This window comes from Pan paniscus, chromosome 4 (assembly GCF_029289425.2).
Source record: "Pan paniscus chromosome 4, NHGRI_mPanPan1-v2.0_pri, whole genome shotgun sequence".
NCBI lineage: Eukaryota > Metazoa > Chordata > Mammalia > Primates > Hominidae > Pan > Pan paniscus.
Window position 1 is genome coordinate 146,281,777 of NC_073253.2, and position 19,511 is coordinate 146,301,287.

The following is a 19,511-nucleotide window of genomic DNA, read 5'->3' on the forward strand; positions in this document are numbered from 1 at the left end:
TGAGCCCCAGGGAGTACTGCAGGATCCTGAAACCTGCCCTCCTGGAAAACCAAAAAGGGCATCTTCAGCTACCTTGCTCTCAATCTGTGGAGGTCTCTGATTGTCAATGGCAGGGTTTCTCCAGCTGTGGAATTTCTATGCACACAAGACCTTCAGAGTATATCCAAACACTGCATTAAATAACCCTGGATCACATTCTAGTGAGAAAGTGACACCCTTTCCAATTATCTTCACATTTCTTGTGTAGACCATGCGAGCTTGGTGCTAACAGGCCCTGGGCACCTCTCTAGTTACTCGCCAGTTTCCCTCGTTAACACAGAAGGTGCAGGCTGCAGGCCCAGAGCCTTCAATGTGCAATGATCCTTAGCCTGAATTTATTAACATCCTTTCACTTTCATTGTATTTAGAGTTATCTTCTATTTATCACAGGTAATGCTGTTTTCCATTTACTCTAGTTAAAGTTTCCTTTATAATTTTAATTAAAAAGTTGAATCAAATTAAAGTAAAATTCTAAGTAACTAATAAGGCAGGTGATAGAGGATATCGTAAAATTAGTGATGTGGATTCAGGTCTGACTAAAATGTTTCTTCTTTCTTTTTTTTGAGATAGGGTCTCGTTCTGTCACCCAGGCTGGAGTACAGTGGCCCAATCTCGGCTCACCACAGCCTCGACTGCTCCTACTCAAGTAATCCTCCCACCTCAGCCACCCCCAACCTCCCCCACCACACACCCCCACCCTCTTGAGTAGCTGGGACTACAGGCACACCACCACACCCAGCTAATTTTTTTGGTATTTTTTGTTGGGGCTGGGGGAGGGGTGGTGATGTATTTCACCAGGCTGGTCTCAAACTCATGGACTCAAAGCAATCCTCCCGCCTTAACGTCCCAAAGTGCTGGGATTACAGGTGTGAGCCACAACGCCCAGCCACCATTTCTTTATGTTCTATTTGCCAGCTGAGTTTCCGCTTGAAAAACCAATAAGTAAAATGACTTTCCCAAGGTCATACAGCAGAGACTTGCATTCTTGCCTTCTAATCCGTGACTTTTTTCCCCAGCTTCAGTTTTTGAATCCATGGATGGGGTCATTAGGGCTATAAAAACCCCAAAAGTGCATCCTTGGCCATCCAAAAGCAAATAAATTACACACTGATTCAAAATAGCCAGTGGCTCAGTAGTTAAACATTACTTCTGTGGCCATACTTACGAAGTTTATATTCCTTCTCTTTCTGTTGATTCTAATAAGAAACAGGAGAGGAGGGAAAAACAGAGTGGCAAGTCCTGTCTGTAACACGGGCCTTTCCTATGTGCCTGAGCCCAGCTGGTACCCTCCAGATGACTCATCACCCAAACTGTCCAGGACCACAGTGCAGGCAGGAATTGTGGCCACTCACAGGATGGAGAGCAAGGAGGCCCAAGTTCTTGTTGTAAGACTCCAATCAAGTCCCTGCCTCTCCCTGGGCCTCAGTTTCCCCTCTGCACAGTGAGAGGTCTGTCTGCATGATCTCCAAGGGCTTGTCAAGCTCTGACAGTCAAGATCAGTGTTTCCCAAGGCGTGATCCTGTGCCTACCTCGTTCATAATCACAGAGACTCCTGGTGAAATGCAGGCTCCTAGGTCTTGCCTAAGACCTGTCAATTCAGAATCTTGCAAAGGAAGGAAGGGAAGGCGTATAAACTTGTAATGCCTTTCCCTGACCCTCAACCCTCAGTTAAGTCTAAGCCCCCTAGTCCAGTGGGGGAGCTCTCATGTTCTCAGGAAGACAGAGCAGGTTGGGATGGTGACCAGCAGGAGGCAGCAAAGTCCTGAGTCCTCTGGACAGCCAGTTCACCGTTAACAGGGGAGAGAGGCAAGTGCTGGAGGAGGAAGGAAGTACAATCTATGCTGACCTTCTTCTGAAGCTCTCAAGGCACTCTATACACCTCCCAAGGTGGCAAAAGGGCCAGAGAGAAAATACCAAAAGAGCCAAGGAGAAGGATCAAGAGACGTAACCTCCAAATAGGGCTCTGGGCACAGGGCCTCAGAGCCCCGGTCCTCAACCCAGAAATCAGTGCTGCGCACCAGCCCCTCCTCCTGCAGCCCCCACTCCTCACCCCTTCTCTGAGGGGCCTGAACTTACCGCAGCCTCTCGGCAGCCTGATCCCGCTGTTCCAGGCCCTTATCCAACTTGGCCTTCAGAGCCTCGTTCTCCTTCCGAAGCTGCTCACACAGGGTCTGTGGGGCAGGGGAACAGACAGGGTGAGGGGAAGGAGGGGCCCCTCCCAGGTGCAGGCTGAGCTAGAGGATGGTGGGGGGCCTGTAGCCACCCCAGGGCCCAACTCCTTATCCCCTTTGCCTGGCCTCACCCCATCCCTCTCTAAGGAGCTAAGCCACTTGGCCACCCACGTGTCCTCTCCCTTGGGAGCCAACTACGGAGAAGCCTGACCAAGTATCAGCCATGGGGCCTTCTGCTCCTCCAAGACAGACAGCTCCATCCCTTCTCCTTCATCCCTGCTCCCACTGCCGGGACCCCTATTCCCCACCAGCCTCCCCCAGCTGACTTCTACTCTTCTTTGAAGTCTTAGTTTAAATCCCATCTCCTCAGAGAAGTCTTCCCTGACTCCCTGATCCAGCTACATTAGGCTAACTCCGTTATCCTTGCTCACAGCCCCCCGCTTTTACGCTTCTCAGCACCTGTGGCAGATAAAGCTAAAGAACTGTTTGTGCTGCTATTTTCTTAATATCTACCCCCCTTACCCCTAATTAATTCCTGAGCTCCCGGAGGGCTGGGACCCCTAACCATTCTCTTGTTCACTGCCAGATCCCCAGCCCCCAGCTCAAAGTTTGTGGAAGGAACAACATGACTGAACAGCCAAATGAGCAAATGGACAAATGAGCAGGCGAGTCCTAGGGGGGCTGAAAGACACATCAATTTGCAGGTGTGAGAGGTGCCCAGTGTTGCCAAGGGGAAAACCAGAAGACAGGGCATTCAGTCGGGACCTCACTATGCCCTCACGCCCTCACAATGTGGCTGTGACACTTGGTTCCTCCTCTACAAAAGAAAGACAACTGTTTCTCTTTTTTTTTTTTTTTTTTTTTTAAGACAGAGTCTCACTCTGTTGCCCAGGCTGGACTGCAGTAGCATGACCTCAGCTCACTGCAACCTCCACCTCCCAGGTTCAAGAGATTCTCCTGCCTCAGCCTCCTGAGTAGCTGGAACTACAGGTGTGTGCCACCATGCCTGGCTAATTTTTGTATTTTTAGTACAGTCGGGGTTTCACCATGTTGGCCAGGCTGGTATCAAACTCCTGACCTCAAGTGATCCACCTGCCTCAGTCTCCCAAAGTGCTGGGATTACAGGCATGAGCCATCACACCTAGCCCAGGGACAACTGTTTCTTCTCTGCCTCCTCTATAGGGCTGCTGAGAGGGACAGATGAGACAGTGAGAGTGGAAGCGTCCATGAACCATCAGCCACTTGCTTATGTGCGGGGACTCATATTGGAAGCTCTATGAACTGGGGGCATGGAAGAGGGGTCGCCAGACTCAGGACCTCACAGGCTGGGGGGAAGGGAAGGTGCTGACTAGCAATGCTAACATACAGTGTCAGCACAGAGTTGTTCAATCTTTCCACAGATCCTCACTGAGCACCTCACCTGTGCCAGGTACATTGCTTGGTGTTTCTCCATATACTGCCTCACTGGTGCCTCACAACTTCCTCAAAGCTAAGTAACTCATCTCTATGTTAAAGGTAGGGAAACCAGGTAAAATGATACAGTCTAACAGGTGCACAGCTGCTAAGACTCATCACTGGCGGGGAGTAAAACTCCAACTGGCAGACCCCACACTGGTGTCTTTTTCCCCTGTGATGAAAGATCAGAGAAGGGAGAGAGATGGTGCCCAAAGGAGGGGACAGCCCTTGAGCTGGGCCAGGACCAGGGCCATTCACTAAACAGCCATCTGCTGCCTTCCACCTCCCAGGCCTGTTGCAGGTGGATGCAACCATGTGACTAGTTCTGGCCAACAAAAGAGGTGTGGAAGGGACAAGCATCACTCCTGGACTGGCCTATGCACAATTCTCCAGTCTCTTTTTCCTGGTAGCAGGGGCTGATGTGGATGCCTCGTATTCTAAAGGGCACCGGAAAGTTGGGCCCCTGTCTCCCTGGGACTCTAAGGAACTGTGTAGAGCAGAAACAAACCCCTGCCACACAGAATAGGAGGGAAAACTTTTGTTGTGTAATCCAGGGAGATTTCAGAGTTGTTTCATTTCTGACTCACATAGGAGACTCTTGGGAAGGCTGAATGGAGGACACAGCCTTCAACTGGAGGTGGCTGGACAATGAGGGAGATGAGGCTTAGCAAACAGAGAACCAGCTGGGCATGGTGGCTCACACCAGTAATCCCAGCACTTTGGGAGGCTGAGGCAGGAGGATCACTTGAGCCCAGGAGTTCAACACCAGTCTGGGCAACATGGCAAAACCCTGTCTCTACTAAAAATACTAAAAAATTGGCCAGGCATAATGGCGCATGCATGTAGTCTCAGCTATTCAGGGAACTGAGGTGGGAGAACTGAGCCCAGGAGGTCAAGGCTGTAGTGAGCTGTGGTCGCACCACTGCACTCCAGCCTGGGTGGCGGAGCAAGACCCTGTCCCCCAACACCCCTCAAAAAAAAGAAATCAAAAAATTATTGTTATGAGTCCATTCAATGCCTAGCAGAGAGCCTTATGCTATACCTAACCTTGAATATGTTTGTTTAGTGAACCAAGAAACACATCAATGAATGAATGAGGAGGAACTGGATCAATACACCTCCACCCAGGCAGTAAAAATACCCGAGATGCCATGTCTCTGGGCGAGGCCTCCAGGGAACAGAATGGCCTGCTCCTAGTCCCTAAGGGAAGGCCAGGACAAGGCCTCACTTGCTGTCCTACCCTTGCAGTCTAGAGAGCTGTTTCCTTGGAGTCTCTGGGCCAATGCCCTGGGTGCAAACCGGCCAATGGATAGAATCATCAGAGGTCACAAAGATCATCACCTTCCATCCAAGGTGCTACGAGAGCTAAGCTATGAGTTCATTTGATCATTTATTATTTTGTCCTTTCATTCATTCACCAAGTGTGTATGAAGTGCCACAAACTGGGACGCAACAGTGAATACAACAGACATGGTGCCTGCCCCCCTCAAGCTTACCTTCTAGCAGAGAGTATAAGAAAAAAAAGAGTATAAGAAAAAATGCATTAAATAAAATTATTACAAACTATGATAAGAGCTAAGAAGGAAATAAACAAGGAGGGGACTGAAATAAAAAATAACAGAGGTTGGCAGGACCCCTTTTAAGGGGCCTAGGATCTATCCCCATCTCAAAGCTGAAAAGTGGATGCGCAAAGTGCTCTCACCCCAGGCACCTTCCTACCCTGCCCACGGCCTAGGCACTGTGCCAGGCTCACCTTGCCAGGGTTCAGCCTGGATACCTTGAAGCCTCACTGACATCTTAAAGGGGTTCCCTTCTCTCAGCCTGGCCCTCCAGGCCTCTGCCTCTCGTTCAGCCTCACCTCCCAACACACCCCTCCCCTCCAGGTGGGATGGGCATCCTCCGTGCTCCTCTACCCCCACACCTCTCCTCATGCTGCATCTCCAACCTGATTGCCCTTCATGCCCTCAGCAACCAAGGTCACGCAAGGGGGACTCCCCCTTCTGCCATCAGCGGGGCACTTGAGTGCCTGCTGACATGAATGAGACCACAGATCAGAGAATGGCCTGGGAGGAGAGTCTGCAGGGAGTAAGGAGGCTTCAAGTCATGGCTCTGTCACTAAGGTGGCGGGCACTCAGATCACGAGCAGTCCCTCAGAAGCCTCCGTTTTGCCATCTTTAGAATGGTCACCAATTATAACTGAACACTTCCCGGCTGCTAAAGCCCGCAAGGCTAAGACCCCCTGCCCAGTGTGGATGCCCGTCATGAACTCCGAATGGGGACCTCTCTTCCAGCATGGACTAGGTTCTGGACTGCACTGGGTGCTTCATGTACATGGCCTCATTTAATGCAGCAGTCTAACCATGGAGGCACTCCTAGCTCATGTTACTGATAAGAACATTGGGGGATAGAGAGGATAAGTGACTTGTCCAAGGTCATACAGCAATAAAGGGTCACTACTGGAACCAAGGACCATATAACTCCAAGGTCTGGCCTGGCCTAGCAAGGAAATCTGGCCATTCCCCACAGCACAGGGAGGCTTTCAAAAGGAATTCAATAGGGGAGGCAGGTTGGGATGGTGGTCAAGAGTATGGGCTTTGGAATGCGAGAGATCGAGGTTCCAATCCCAACTTCACCATTTACCAGCTGGGTGACCTTGGGCAAAAAAAGAGCTGCTTCCCCACCTGTGAAGTGGTGATAATGAGGGTGCCTACCCTGCGGGGAAAGAGGCATTATGAAAGGAGCTGACCTTTGTTCCCTCCCTTCCCATCCCCCAACCCTGCACATGAGAAATAAAGGCAGGACTGCTGGGGGTATCCCCAACCATGACACTTGCATTGCCCATCCCGTATTTCCCCATTTCCTTCCCATCCCTCCCCACAACTTCCTTATCCTGTTCATCACCCTGAACAAAAAGCCCGAAGTCTGCCCACAACACAGCCTTCAGAAGTCCCCATGGTACCAGTGGATTCCCAGGAGCAGGAAGGTGGGAAGAGCTCGGGGGGAAGCACGCCTGCCTGTCTCGGGCCGCCCTCCCCACGCGCCTCACCTGCAGAATGGAGGTGCGCTGCTCATTCTTGTGCACCTTGGATGCCAGTCGGTTGAACTCCAGGGCCATGCGGCCCAGGTGGGTGAAGAGCTGGCCGTGGTCCGGCTCCTCGGCACACACACTCAGCGTGGTCTCCAGGCGCTGCAGGTGCAGCATCAGGTTGCCGTCCTCATGGGGCAGGGGGCCCAGCGCCTGGAGAGGGAAAGGGCACATGGCCCACTCTTCACCAAGGCCTGAGTAGGCGCCGCCAGTCCATTCTCCCTCTGCTTCCTCATTTCTTATGACTCAGTTTCCCCCTGTGACCCCAGCTCAGCCCCGGGAAATTCTCCAGTTATGCAGGTTCCCTGTCTGGGGCTGACTCACAGGGCAGAACCCAGGACTCACAGGCCACTGGTGGCTCCACAGCAGTGGGGCCACCATCCTCCCACACACTGGGCCTTGCAGAGTGCCTGACAGTAAGTCACTTGTCTGCTGGACCTCAGCATCCTCATCTACCAAATGTCCGCACAACCCTTCCCTCCCTTCAACCTCACAGGGTTCTTAGGAGGATGAATTGACCCCTGACAGTAACAAGCCCAGAAAAGGGACATCACTGCACAGTCAGCCCTCCATATCCATGGGTTCCGCATCCATGGATTCAACCAACTGCAGATCAAAAATCTTCTAAAACAACAAACTGGCCGGGCGCGATGGCTCACGCCTGTAATCCCACCACTTTGGGAGGCTGAGCGGGCAGATCACAAGGTCAGGAGATCAAGACGGCCTGAGTGGTGAAACCCTGTCTCTACTAAAAATACAAAAATTAGCTGGGCATGGTGGCACGTGCCTGTAATCCCAGCTACTTGGGAGGCTGAGGCAGGAGAACTGTTTGAACCAGGGAGTCGGAGGTTGCAGTGAGCAGAGATCGCACCACAGCACTCCAGCCTGGGCAACAGAGCAAGACTCCGTCCCAAAACAAACAAACAAAAAACTGTATTGAACATGTACAGAATTTTTTTCTTGTCATTATTCCCTAAACAATACAGTATACCAAAATTTAGCATTTACATTGTATTAGGTATCGTAAGTAATCTAGAGATGATTTAAAGTATATAGGAGGATGTGTATAGGTTATAGGGAACTACTATGCCATTTTACATCAGGGACTTGAGCATCCATGGATTTTGGGTATCCTCAGGGAGTTCTGGAACCACTCTCCCATGTTTACCAAGGGACATCTGCATATACGTCCTGCAACCTCCGCCTCCTGGGTTCAAGCGATTCTCCTGCCTCAGGCTCCTGAGGAGCTGGGATTACAGGTGTGCACCACTACACCGAGCTAATTTTTGTATTTTTAGTTGAGACGGGGTTTCACCACAATGGCCAGGCTGGTCTTGAACTCCTGACCTCAGGTGATCCACCCACCTCGGCCTCCCAAAGTACTGAGATTACAGGCGTAAGCCACCATGCCTGGCCTACACATGTGTCTTCTGGGGAATGGTCCAAGCATTCATCAGCTTCTGAGGACCCAAGACTCAAAACAGTTTAAGGAACCACAGCTTTAGCTATTTCAGAAAGTCCCAAACTAGTACAGTATGTAAGAAATAAAGCACACCGTGGGCCAGATAGTTGACTCTTTCTCTCTAGTCTATCTGGAATACTCCTACCAAAGACATTGCCTTTGTTACACCAATTCCACTCCCAAGGACCTGCAGTGTTACCCTACTGCAGACGGCACTGGGCCCAGCTCCCCTGCTGGGCATCTAAGGCCCTACAGCTGCAGGTCCCATCCACAGCAGCATCCAGTTGGGCTCCCCACTTTACCCTGCCTGAACCCACACACACCAGGTCTGGTGTCTCTGCATGTGTCCTCTCTGTGTCCTCTCTGCCTCTGCAAGTTCTGCTCATCCTTCCCACCCTGTCCACGGCTCAGCTCCTCCAGCAGCCTCCCAGAAACAGTTATGGGAATCACAGGACATCAGAGCTACAGGGAGCCTCAGAGATCCGGCCGGGAAACCAAGCTATGGGGAGGAGGAACTTGCCCAAAGTTGCCCTGTAAGTCAGTGGCAGAGGTATAATGAGAACTGAGGTTTCCTGACTCGCCATCCAGTGCTCTGCTGCACTGACCTCCCACTTCTCTGAACTCTGGAGGAATGGCAATGACTATAACCACAACTTGGCATTCCCTGAACACCTGTGTAATGGCGTCAGTGTGCCGCATTCTAACAAGAGGAAATGCTGCTGTTTCAACTCTGCATCCATTCCCCCACTGCCTCTTTCCACAAAGGAGCTGAGGTAGCAGATGCTGCTCTATTTAAGGCTCATGCGATGCTTCCCATGCCTGCGACTTCTCCAGACTACAAGCTTCAGAGCACAGGGAGGCTGTGTTGTCTTGGCTCAAGTGGCTCAGCAGAGATAGGCACACTGTAGAGCTAATGAGGAACTTACTACGTCAGTTAAAGTTATCGGTCCAAAGTCAGAGTGAAACACTTTCTGAGCAGGGGATCTTGCCTCCATGGCCAGCATCTCAGAGCCCTCAGGGACAGAATAGGACAAGGGGACAGAAGGTTCCAGGCGACAGAACATAAAGAGCCTTTCCAATACTCAGAGCTGCCTGAGGCAGTGGTGAGCCTCTCAACACTGAAGGCATGCTAGTTAGCTAGACAGCCACCTGGGGGGGCCTTGCACTGGGCACTGACAGGTACATGGGGCAACCAGTGAACACAAGCATATTTGTCAGCCAAACCTTTGTGAAGGGAGGCAGCAGGGATCAATATATCAGTGAAGGGCTAGAGCACCTATTGCTCACATAACAACAATTAAAGAAAAAAACTTAAAAGTGGGAAGGAAGGGAGAATGGAGAAGGTAGAAATTTAAGTCGTTTAAAGAATCTTCCAGACTTTTCACAATGGTTCTTCAATAAGTCTGCCATTTTAAGAAAGAACAGAAGGAGATATAGTTAGGAAAAAGGCAGCCAGTGTTATAAGGTGTGGAATGAGGATGCTGGGCAGACGCTCCAGAGCTGTACGAGAGACAGAGAGAGAGAGAGAGAGAGAGAGAGAGAGTGTGTGTGTGTGTGTGTGTGTGTGTGTGTGTGTGTGTGTGTGTGTGTGTGGGCACGCATGCGTGTAAGTGGAAAGTTGAACCTCCTTCCTGTGTGCTCCAAGAGTCTGCACAAAGAGCAAATCACCTGTCTTACAGGGCCCTGGGCCTTCCTGACCCTTCTTTCTCCCCCGGGGTTGGAAGCCCACAGACCCAAAGGGCTGAGTCATAGTGTGCGGAGGTGCCTGGCCCCTGGCAGAAGGCAACAGGGCTGGCAAAGAGCCCAGGCTTTCACAACGGTCGGGTGCCCGTGTGCTCCAAGTCGGGGAAGTCACTAGCCCAGGAATTTGCATATGTGAGCGAGAAGCACCCCTTGCTCCTGCCCCTCGTGTATCCCCAAGTGACTCCAGGGTACCTAAGGGATCTGAACAGGTTCTGTGCCTCTCACATGGTAGCAAGTGACAGGACACAAAGAGGGCAGCAGGTCAAGCCCGGGGTCCTGCCCATCCACTCACCATCGCATTGGCATGGCTGCTGCTCTCTGGTGAATTCTGCTCCTCAGGAGTGACCACTTCAAATTCAGAGGAGGTGCCCTGTGCAGAAAGGAAGTTAGGTGCTGCCCGAGAGAAAAACAGCTCAGCCCTCCTCTGCGGCCCTGCGGCTGAGAGCAGCAAGGGGGACAAAATCTCTTCCCATTTTGAGTACACAGGGACCGTTACATATCATCTCACATGAGATCACAAAGCAGGATTCTCGACAAGCCTGTCATAGCCCTCTGCATAATGTGAGGTCATATCCCCTCGATGGCCAATCCTCTTTTGTAGAAGGGAGATGTGGGACTAGCTGACCTTGAACCAGCAGCACTGTAGGATTGCATTTTTTAAGGCCGTGTACTTTCTAAATGCTTTCATGAGCTCCATTATTTCTCAGAGTGACCCATGGAGTGGGTCAGAAGGTTATATCCTCTTTGGAAAGATGAGGAAACTACAGTATACAGTTGGTTAATGCAAAAGCAGGGATTGAACCCAAGACTGCAGATCCAGCATTCCTGCCATGGCCCCAGAGCTGTCCCTTAGGCCCAGATGTCTCTGATCGGTTTCCCAGAACACAGATGGCAGCTGTTACAGCCACCACCAAGCATGGTCCTGTGCTGGCCTTCCCAAGCCAGTCCTGGAGATCCCAGAGGAGTGAACTGATCTGAGAAAAGTCCCAGAGATGATTCACCAAATTTGGAGACTATTTCAGGATTCAACCAAATCCACGGCGGCCAAGAAATCCCAGATTTTTTCACATCTTTCCGTCATTCCTAGTAGAATTACTGGTCATTCAACCAACCAAGACGCCAATGGCCCACCTGAACCAGCCATTAGCTCTGGGATCTGGGATTTCCATGTCCCGTTAAACCTGGTCTGCAGCCTCCCTTCATCGCAGAAAGGGGCAGGATAGATGAGAGGAGTCAGTGCTCAGCTTCCAGCTGACCCTCATGGCCACCAAGAACTCACCTCTGGCTCTTGGCCCTGCCCTAGAAAGTCTCCCTCCTCCATCTACATTTTCCCCATTACCCATGTAACCTCAAAACAGGTCCTTCTTTCCCTGCACCTGATCTGTAGGATAAGGATGCTGAACTATGCAATCCCTTGTAGGATACCAAGCAAAACTTCTCCAGCCAAATCTGTAGATTTTTTTTTTTTTTTTTTTTATGAGAGGGTCTGACTCTGTCACCCAGGCTGGAGTGTGGTGGCATCAACATGGCTCACTGCAGCCTTGACCTCCTGGGCTCAAGCGACCCTTCTGCCTCAGCCAGCCTCCCAAGTAGCTGGAACCACAGACATACACCATCACATCTGACTACTTTTTTTCTTAGAGAGATGGAGTCTCACTATCCTGCCCAGGCTGGTCTCAAACTCCTGGGTTCAAGCAATCCTCCTGCCTCAGCCTCCCCAAGTGCTGGGATTATAGGCATGAGCCACTGTGCCCAGCCTGTAGAAGATAGTTTCTGAGCCCTCTTTGAGAATGTGAGCTCCATGTCACATCTGTCTGTTTTCCTAGCACTGTGCACACTCAGTGATACTTAACAGTATACAACTTAGTAAGTGAGAAGAATTCCTTGTACATACCAGGGTCTTCCTGGTAAGTTTTAACTATGACCTTCATTTCAAAATGGGGAGGCTGAGGCCCCAGAGAGTTTGCGATGGACTTGCCCAATATCACCCAGCGAGACGGAACAGTTTCTTGACCTCAACCCTCTTTCTTCATGTTCTTGTATCTGTCAGTAGGACCTTGAGGTCCATCCAGGCAACCTCCACCCATGACTCCAAATAAAACTTACACTGGATGGAGGCTTCTGGACTGGTGCTGGCTTGTCACTGGGGCATGCAGGGGCTGTGGGAGATGCTGTGACATTTGAGTCCTTTCCTGGAGAATCAAGAAAGCACAGATGAACTGACTGGGAAGGGGAGAAGCCCAGGTACCACCCTCTCAAGGACAGCCCTTGACAAAAGGGTTCTCAGACAGGATTCCCCACTCGAGTGTGGAAGAATGGGAGGTGGTCTCATCAGGGCCAGGTAGTCTGAGAAAATGGCCTGCCCTGGAGTGACGGGGCAGAGCCTGAGCAGAGAGACCATGCTCCCTGGGCTTACTGGGAAAATCCCAAGTTGGCTGCTGCTCCTTGCTGCCCTGAACAGCAATGATAAAGACATTGTCAATGATAAAGACAATGATTTACAATTTGAAAAGTCTTTATGTATCTATTATCCCAGCCATTCTCATAAAAGCCCCATATCCCCATTTTAAAGGTCAGGACACTGAGGCTTGGGAAGGTCATCAACTTGCCCACAGCCACATAGCCAGCAACTGCAAACTCAGGACTGAGACTTGGCCCTCCCTCCCTGACTTCCTGTGGTTCTTGCTGCAGGGAGCTCCTTGAAGGTAGCTTCATTTCTCACTGTGAGAGTGGACCTGGCACCAATCAGGAACTCAGGAACATTGCTGAATAGACAAGCAGAGGCTGGAAATGCCCACTGACTGCAGCACAGTGGACTCTGAGACCATCACTTTCCTCCATTTGTCCATTCAGCAAATGCAACCACCAGCCAACAGAAGGCTGTCACATTGGCCTGGGCCAGATACCATACAGTAGAGCTGCAGCAGGAGGCATCTGAGTCCAGCTGAGGTGCGGATCATTTCCATCCTGGTCCCAGACCTTACCCTGGACTTGGAGACATGCCAGAGTAATGCACACTCTGTACACATGCTAATGCCTCTACCATACATGGGACTTCAACCCCGAGTCACAGTCACCCTTTCCTTTAATGGGCAGCACACGTAACCTTACATCTGAAATACACTGCAGCAGGCTAACAGGCAAGCCCAGCTTCTTCCCTGGGCCTCAGCTTCCCTAATTGTAAAATGGACGCACAGGGCACGACCAGGGAGCTTCCAACTCATATGCCAGCTCCAAGTGACAGGGAGTAGCTGCTTGGAGCGCGATGCCTAGCACACAGTAGCTGCTCATTAAATATTAAATATGCTGATAAAGACCCCAAGGCCACAGGACTGCAATGTAGTCAACTGTTGTATCTATTACTCATGTCTGCTGGGGCCTCAGGAGTGCTGAGTCACTGGCTATTTTTAACAAGATTGTTTTGAAGTCCCTTCCAAATCTGACCTTCTGGGGGATGTGGCAGCCAAAACATGAATGGAAGGGTAGCCTGTGACCTAAGGATAAACGAGAGAATGTGGGTTTTGGCATAAGAAGGGAGTTCACTGTGAAGGATTTGGGCAGTTTGGGGTACAGGGAGAGTCAGAGGTACCCAGACTCCTCTTATACCTGTGAGCTCAGCCAGGGGGTCGAAGGAGCCCAAGGAGGGAGAAGGTGGTGGGAGCAGCTCGTTGTCCTTCACTAGCTCCTCTGCCTTCTGCCGGAGCCTGGTCGCTTCCATCTGGGACTCTTCCAAAAGCTCCCCTAGAGTTATTGGGGAAGAGGAAGCAAAAGCATTTACTCGGCTCAGTGTGCTGCTTCTCCTCGTCCCAGGCCCCTAACCCTGCTGCTGCCTGGCTTCTGAGGCTCCAGGCCCTGGACTTCACTCTCACCATTGCTCTGTGGGCCAAGTGGGACAAACTCCATGCTGGTCCACCATAAGAAACAGGCTAGAGCAAGGAAGAGGGCCCAGCAATCGGGGGACACAGGAGCGGAAGGAATCTATGAGAAACTCCTCGGCTCCCCCCACCCCCAGCATTCTCTTTCTGCCCCACTCCCTTCACACCCAGCCAGGGGACTCCACAGAAAGCCAGGGGCTCCCCCACCCTATGGGCTACCCACAGCCTGAGCCACCAGGGCAAAGGGCTGCCTGCAGGGCGGAGACCTTGGATAATTCCAACCAGCCCTCTAGGCCTCCATTTTCCTTCTCCTACAAGCGGAGATGGGGAAACCACTCCTCCCTCCCCAGTCGGCCATCCCAAGCAAGGATCTGCCAAGCAAGGAGAAAGCATTTTAAAAATCAGGGGGCTATGCTCCCCTCTAAAACATGAGACTAGAGAAGGGCACGGCAAGGCAAAGGAAGAGTTTCAGGAGTGTGGAAGAAAGAGAGCTCCCTCTGGATGGGGAAATCAATGAAAGCCCTGTCTGGAGGAGAAGGGGGCACAGCAACTGGGTGCTGATGCACAGGGCCCGTCGGTCATGTGGAGGGAGGTGGGGTTGTTCTAAAGTGGGGATGGCTTGAGCAAGAGCCAGGAGAAGAGAACTGAGGGACCTACCACCTCCTTGCTTCAAGCCAAGCTCTGCTCCCTGCTCCAACACCTGGGAACGTGTGCCCCAGTTGCCCTGGTCATGCTGGCTCTCCCCATCTCTCGTGCCCCAGAAAGAGCAGGCCACTCTAGTTCCATGGCCATTAACTGGGCCTTCCAGCCCCCTCTCCCTTAGCCCACACCTCCCTCTTGGACCTGAGTCCTGTCATCCTGGTTTCCGGGTGCTGAGGAATCAGGGTTGGGAATACTGTCACCATGCTACATGGTGCATAGAGACAGCTGTGAGGCAGGAGCCAGCGCTGGGCCAGGAGGGACAGGGGATGACTTGGGCAGAGGCATATGCTAGCTTCATTCTCCACTGCTAGTAGAGGGACTGGCATCACAGTCTGCAGGGAGGGGCGCTCGCAGGGAGGGGACAGGGTCTGCTTTACCTAACATCTTTATCCCTTGCATTTTTTCCTTCAGCCGGGAATTCTCCTTCACTAGGCGCTCAAAAGCTGCGGATGCCTCTCCTGAGGGCACGCTGCCCCCAGGGTCGTAGATCCGGTACGGTCCTCTCCCTTCCATGAGGGTAGCTCAGCCCCTGCCGTGGTGCCCGCCTGGCTGTAAGGACAACAGCAGCATATCAGCAGGCTGGCCAGGCCATGGGGGCATCCTTTGCAGAGAAGCTCTAGTCTGTCAATGCCCCAGAAGGCAGTCCCCCACTTTAAGCTGGTCTGACCATATTATAGTAAAGCAGGACAGTCACCTCCTTTTATCTGGACACTCTGCCTCTATTAATATAACCTTAGAATGGCATTAGTTTCTCTTAGCAGCCTCAATGCACTGTTGGCTTGTTTGGAACAGGAGTCCAAATAAACAGTAGGGTGCAATGTGGGATACAAGAAAGAACCTGGACTTGGAAAAAAAAAAATCTGAGTTCATGTCCTGTCTGTGAGGTCCAGAAGAACAGGAATCCCATATGTTTTACCCATCATTGCATCCTCAGAGCCTACCACAGTATTAGCTATGAATTTTGCCCAATAAACACTTACTCAATTAATGGTCTAGGCATTAACTTACTATGGGATTGTGGGCAGTCCCTTCCCCTCTCTGAGGGAGGGAAATGAAAGTCTTAAGTTAATTCAGTAAAGTGAAATGCTTGTACCCTAAGGGATAAGCAAGTCAACCCAGTCCAAAGTTCCATTTATATGTGTATCATCTTCTTTAAAAAAAGAAAAGAAAAAAACACCCTGACTAATATTTAATACACTGTCACCCTCCTCCGTGAGTCTCATATCATATATGGTCTGTCCCTTGCAGTTCTAAGGAACAGAAGAATTTTTCATCAAACCACTGTCTATTTGAGCACCAAGGTTTTTTTTTAGTAATCTGTTCAGTTTCATCTGCTTTATGTCACTGAAACCAGTTGGAAAGGTGATTTTAGAATCCTAACTCTGTGACTTAGTAGAGAAGCTCTCTGTCCATTCACTCATCCATTCAACAATTACTTATTGAGCATCGACTCCGTGCTAGGCACCAGTCTGGGTGCTGAGGAATTATCAGCAAACAAAACAGACAAAAATCCTTCATGGAGTTTATAGTCTAGGGGTGAAAACAGAGGAGGGTGGTGGGGAACACAATATTTCAGGTAATCAAAAAGTCTATGCACAAAAGGCCCCAAGCATAAGGAGCTATTTTAGCCAAGACCTGAAAGAGGTGAGGGAACTAGCCATGAAGACATCTGAAGGAAGAACATTCTTTGCAGAGAGAACAGTAAGGGCAGAGGCCCTAAGGCTGAAACACCGAGCCAGCCTCCAGCCCTCCAAATAGCTCTCCAGCATGAAAGGGCCAAGGCCTTCACTGGGGACCTCAGAAGGGTTTGGGGGCTCGGCACCTTTCTCCCAAGGTCACCACCCCCAAGACAAAAACTGTTTCATCAGGAATCCTCAAAGACCGTCCCAAGTCCACACACCATGCTCCGTGGGTCCTTGGCGCTGCCAGGTGACTACGACCATACCACCCTGCTCCCAGAATGTAAATGAAAGATCAGAGTGAGAAAGGATTAACAGCAACACCACCATGCTTGAATCGCCTCCTTGTCAGGCACTGCATTAAATGTTTCAGATATACAATCTTGGAGGAGCTGCACAGTAACTCTAACATGCATACTAATCTCATCTGCATTTTACAAGGGAGAAACTGAGGCTCAGGGCGGTTAAGTAACTCAGCCACGATGACCCGGCCAGCAATAAGAGCCAAGATGCAAAGTCAGCCCTGCCTGCTGTGACTCTGACCCCCACCATACTCACACAGCCAGGACACAGAGCCAGACGGGCAGACAGGGAGTTCAAATCTGTTTGTAGGGCAGCACCATGCTATCAGGTCACCTCTGGGCAGTTTCCCTTGCCCTGCAGCATAAGAACCAATAAGGTCTTGTCCAAGAGCGTCCATAGGATGGAATGGGCCAGAAAGAAAAACTAAGTTCTGATGAGAAGGACCCCTTCTCCCAAAGACTGACAGATACAAGATGAATACACCGTGTGGGAGGCACCCACGCCCTGCTGAGCCTGAGAGGCAAAGGACAGCTACCCACACTCCCATCACAAGTCATCACCCGGCTTAGGGGTGACTTGTTTTTAACCTGAAAGGTCAATGTTCTACAGCATAGCACAAAGCGCAGATGTTTCCACCGAACTAAGAAACAGTGTGGGGGCTGCACTTAGCACTGGAACTGGCACATAGTAAAGTACTCAAAAATGTTGGCAGACATTGGGGGTCCTTCCCCTCTGCTTGCCTCTGTCCTCACGAGGCTTGCCGCCTGGTACAGCATGTGTCTGACTGGTGCGGGCATTGCCCATCTGGCTGGGAACTTCCTGAGGCAGGAGCGTACTTTGCACATCTTTGTATTCCTGTCGGGAGCACAGGAGGGTGGGCCTTCCTTGAGAGCCGCTTGGAGTTCAAGAACAGTGAAACAGAGGGCTAGAAGGGGCCTGGAGCCACCTTGCATGACAAGGGCAGCAGTGTCCTGGTTCTTGTCCACCACTATGCATGCACCCTAAATGGAACTCACAGTCAACACCACATGAAGGCATGGGGAATTTCTTATTCAATGTCTGCCTTGTCCTGTAGATTAGAGGCTGCATGAGGACAGGGAGCAAGTCCATCCTGTGTGCCAGGGTATCTTCAGAGTGGCCCAGAGTAGGGCCTCGGTAAACCTTGAATTCAGAGAAGTCAGACTGAAGGGAACAAGCCCTTGACCCTGACCCCGCCTCCTGCAAGGCCATGTCCAACATCCCAGAGAAAGCCTAACCCTGACCCACTGACCAGACGCACTTGGACGCCCAGACACTTCTAGAATCCAGGCTGGGCCAGCCATGCTCCCTCAGAGAGGCCCAGATGTAAGGCGAAGGGACAAAGCAGGATGCAGGATGTGGGAACTGAAACCCACCCCACGTCCTCCAAAACACGCAACACTCAGTTTCTCTTGGCGCTGGGGAGTCAACGGGAAAGGGGTTCATGGGAAACAAAAAGTGGGCAGACAGAGCTATGCTCCCCTACTTTAGCCTCAGGGGGCAGAGCTTGGGGAGAAAGAAAGGCAGTGGGCAGAGGAGACGCAGGAGAAATATCCTATTGTGGGAAAACCCTCTCTGGAGATCAGAGGAGCCGCCCCTGGAGGGCCTGGACTTCTGGAGGAAAGAAAGACAAAGAGGGAAACAGGGAATTTCCAAGTTCTGCTGACCTCATGCCCAGATGGTCAGCGGCAGTCCCTGGATGACCACTGGGCAGACGGGAACTCTCCCTCTGATCAGTGAGCTTTTTATAACTTCTCCCAGAGAGAGGACTCATTCTCAGGATGACAGAGCTGGAGGGGACTCTCCAAGGGCAATGAGGCGAATCCTGCATTATCAGGTGGGAGAGAGATGCACCCAGAAACACTCAATGGATGAGGGGCTGCATTCGAACATGATGATGGCATGCACTCCCCTCTGCTGTCCACAAACCACAAGGATGTTTTCAAAGGGGAAAAGGAAGCACTGACCACTCCCCTCCATGTGGCAGTATCTGGAGTTCAGAGCCCAGGAGTCCTCGGGCATGAGCTCATCTGATTCTCACTCACGGCACAGGCAGTGCAGCAAGGCAAGGCCCTGAGCAGGGAAGGCCAAGGTCACAAAGGAGTCAGGATGGAGCTGGGACCAGAAGATCCCTGCTCTCCCTCCAGGCTGCCCACAGCCCATCCTCCATTTCCCTTCCTGCCCAGCAATCCCATGGCACACCACAGGCCCCCACCACATCTTCTCGGAGTCTCTTTCCACCTGGCCTGGTTCCACAAACTACAAATCAGCAGGTGCTCCACCAGCAGTGGGACTCCAGCCCCGCCTGCCCAAACCAGAAACAGCTGGTGGTATAGAAGCAGCCAGCGCAGACTTTCTTCCAAAACAAGACCTCAGCCAGCGGGGCCTCCACAGCCTGCCCCAGAGGGGCCCTGGGGCTGCCCGCCGGAACCAGAAAGGCCCAGTTTGGGGGCAGAAAGGGGCCCAGACAGACGGCAGGTCAGGCAACAACCACAGAGTGTGAAGATGGAAGTGATGCTGCTGAAACCGAAGGAGCCACCCACTAGCAGGCAAGCACTTGTGGGTGGCAGGGAGGCAGTAGTCCCCAGGGCTCAACTCTCAGCCTTACCCCAGAAAGAGAGGGGTATGATAAAGACTACATTCAGAATTAAATTTACATTCTAGCTTTTGCTCTGAAATGCTTTGGTCTGTCAGATTATCTTCCCATTAGCCGTGTTCTGGTGGCTGGGTAGGGTGGTGGTCCCAGACCCCCCAAATGATATTCACTTGCATAGCCACTAACATTTGCAAAATACTTCATAGTGTCCCAAGCATTGTTTTTCCATCTGATTATCACAACAGCCCTGGGAAGAAGGCAGGGCTGATGACCTGCCTGATGGATAAGGAAACTGAAGTCCAGCTTGGGGACTTAATCAGCCCAATTTAATGCCTTTGGTCACTGGCTGCATCCTGGGGCCAGCTATCCCTGCAACCCTGGAG

At 51.4% G+C, this 19,511-nt stretch overlaps 1 protein-coding gene across 12 annotated transcripts in view; it reads right to left on the reverse strand.

Moving 5' to 3' along the window:
- TNIP1 (TNFAIP3 interacting protein 1) overlaps positions 1 to 19,511 on the reverse strand; it is a 54,639-nt gene that overhangs the window by 20,055 nt on the left and 15,073 nt on the right. For 11 of the 12 annotated variants that reach the window (XM_055112797.2, XM_055112798.2, XM_055112796.2 and 8 more), the window contains exons 2-7: positions 14,910 to 15,081; positions 13,562 to 13,696; positions 12,062 to 12,147; positions 10,248 to 10,325; positions 6,712 to 6,903; positions 2,116 to 2,210 (exon numbers count right to left, since the gene is read on the reverse strand). In XM_055112797.2, the coding sequence (XP_054968772.1) occupies positions 2,116 to 2,210; positions 6,712 to 6,903; positions 10,248 to 10,325; positions 12,062 to 12,147; positions 13,562 to 13,696; positions 14,910 to 15,045 (722 nt within the window). In that variant the 5' untranslated portion in view covers positions 15,046 to 15,081. The remainder of the gene's footprint in view (positions 1 to 2,115; positions 2,211 to 6,711; positions 6,904 to 10,247; positions 10,326 to 12,061; positions 12,148 to 13,561; positions 13,697 to 14,909; positions 15,082 to 19,511) is intronic. The other variant, XM_055112803.2, reaches the window with a different exon arrangement.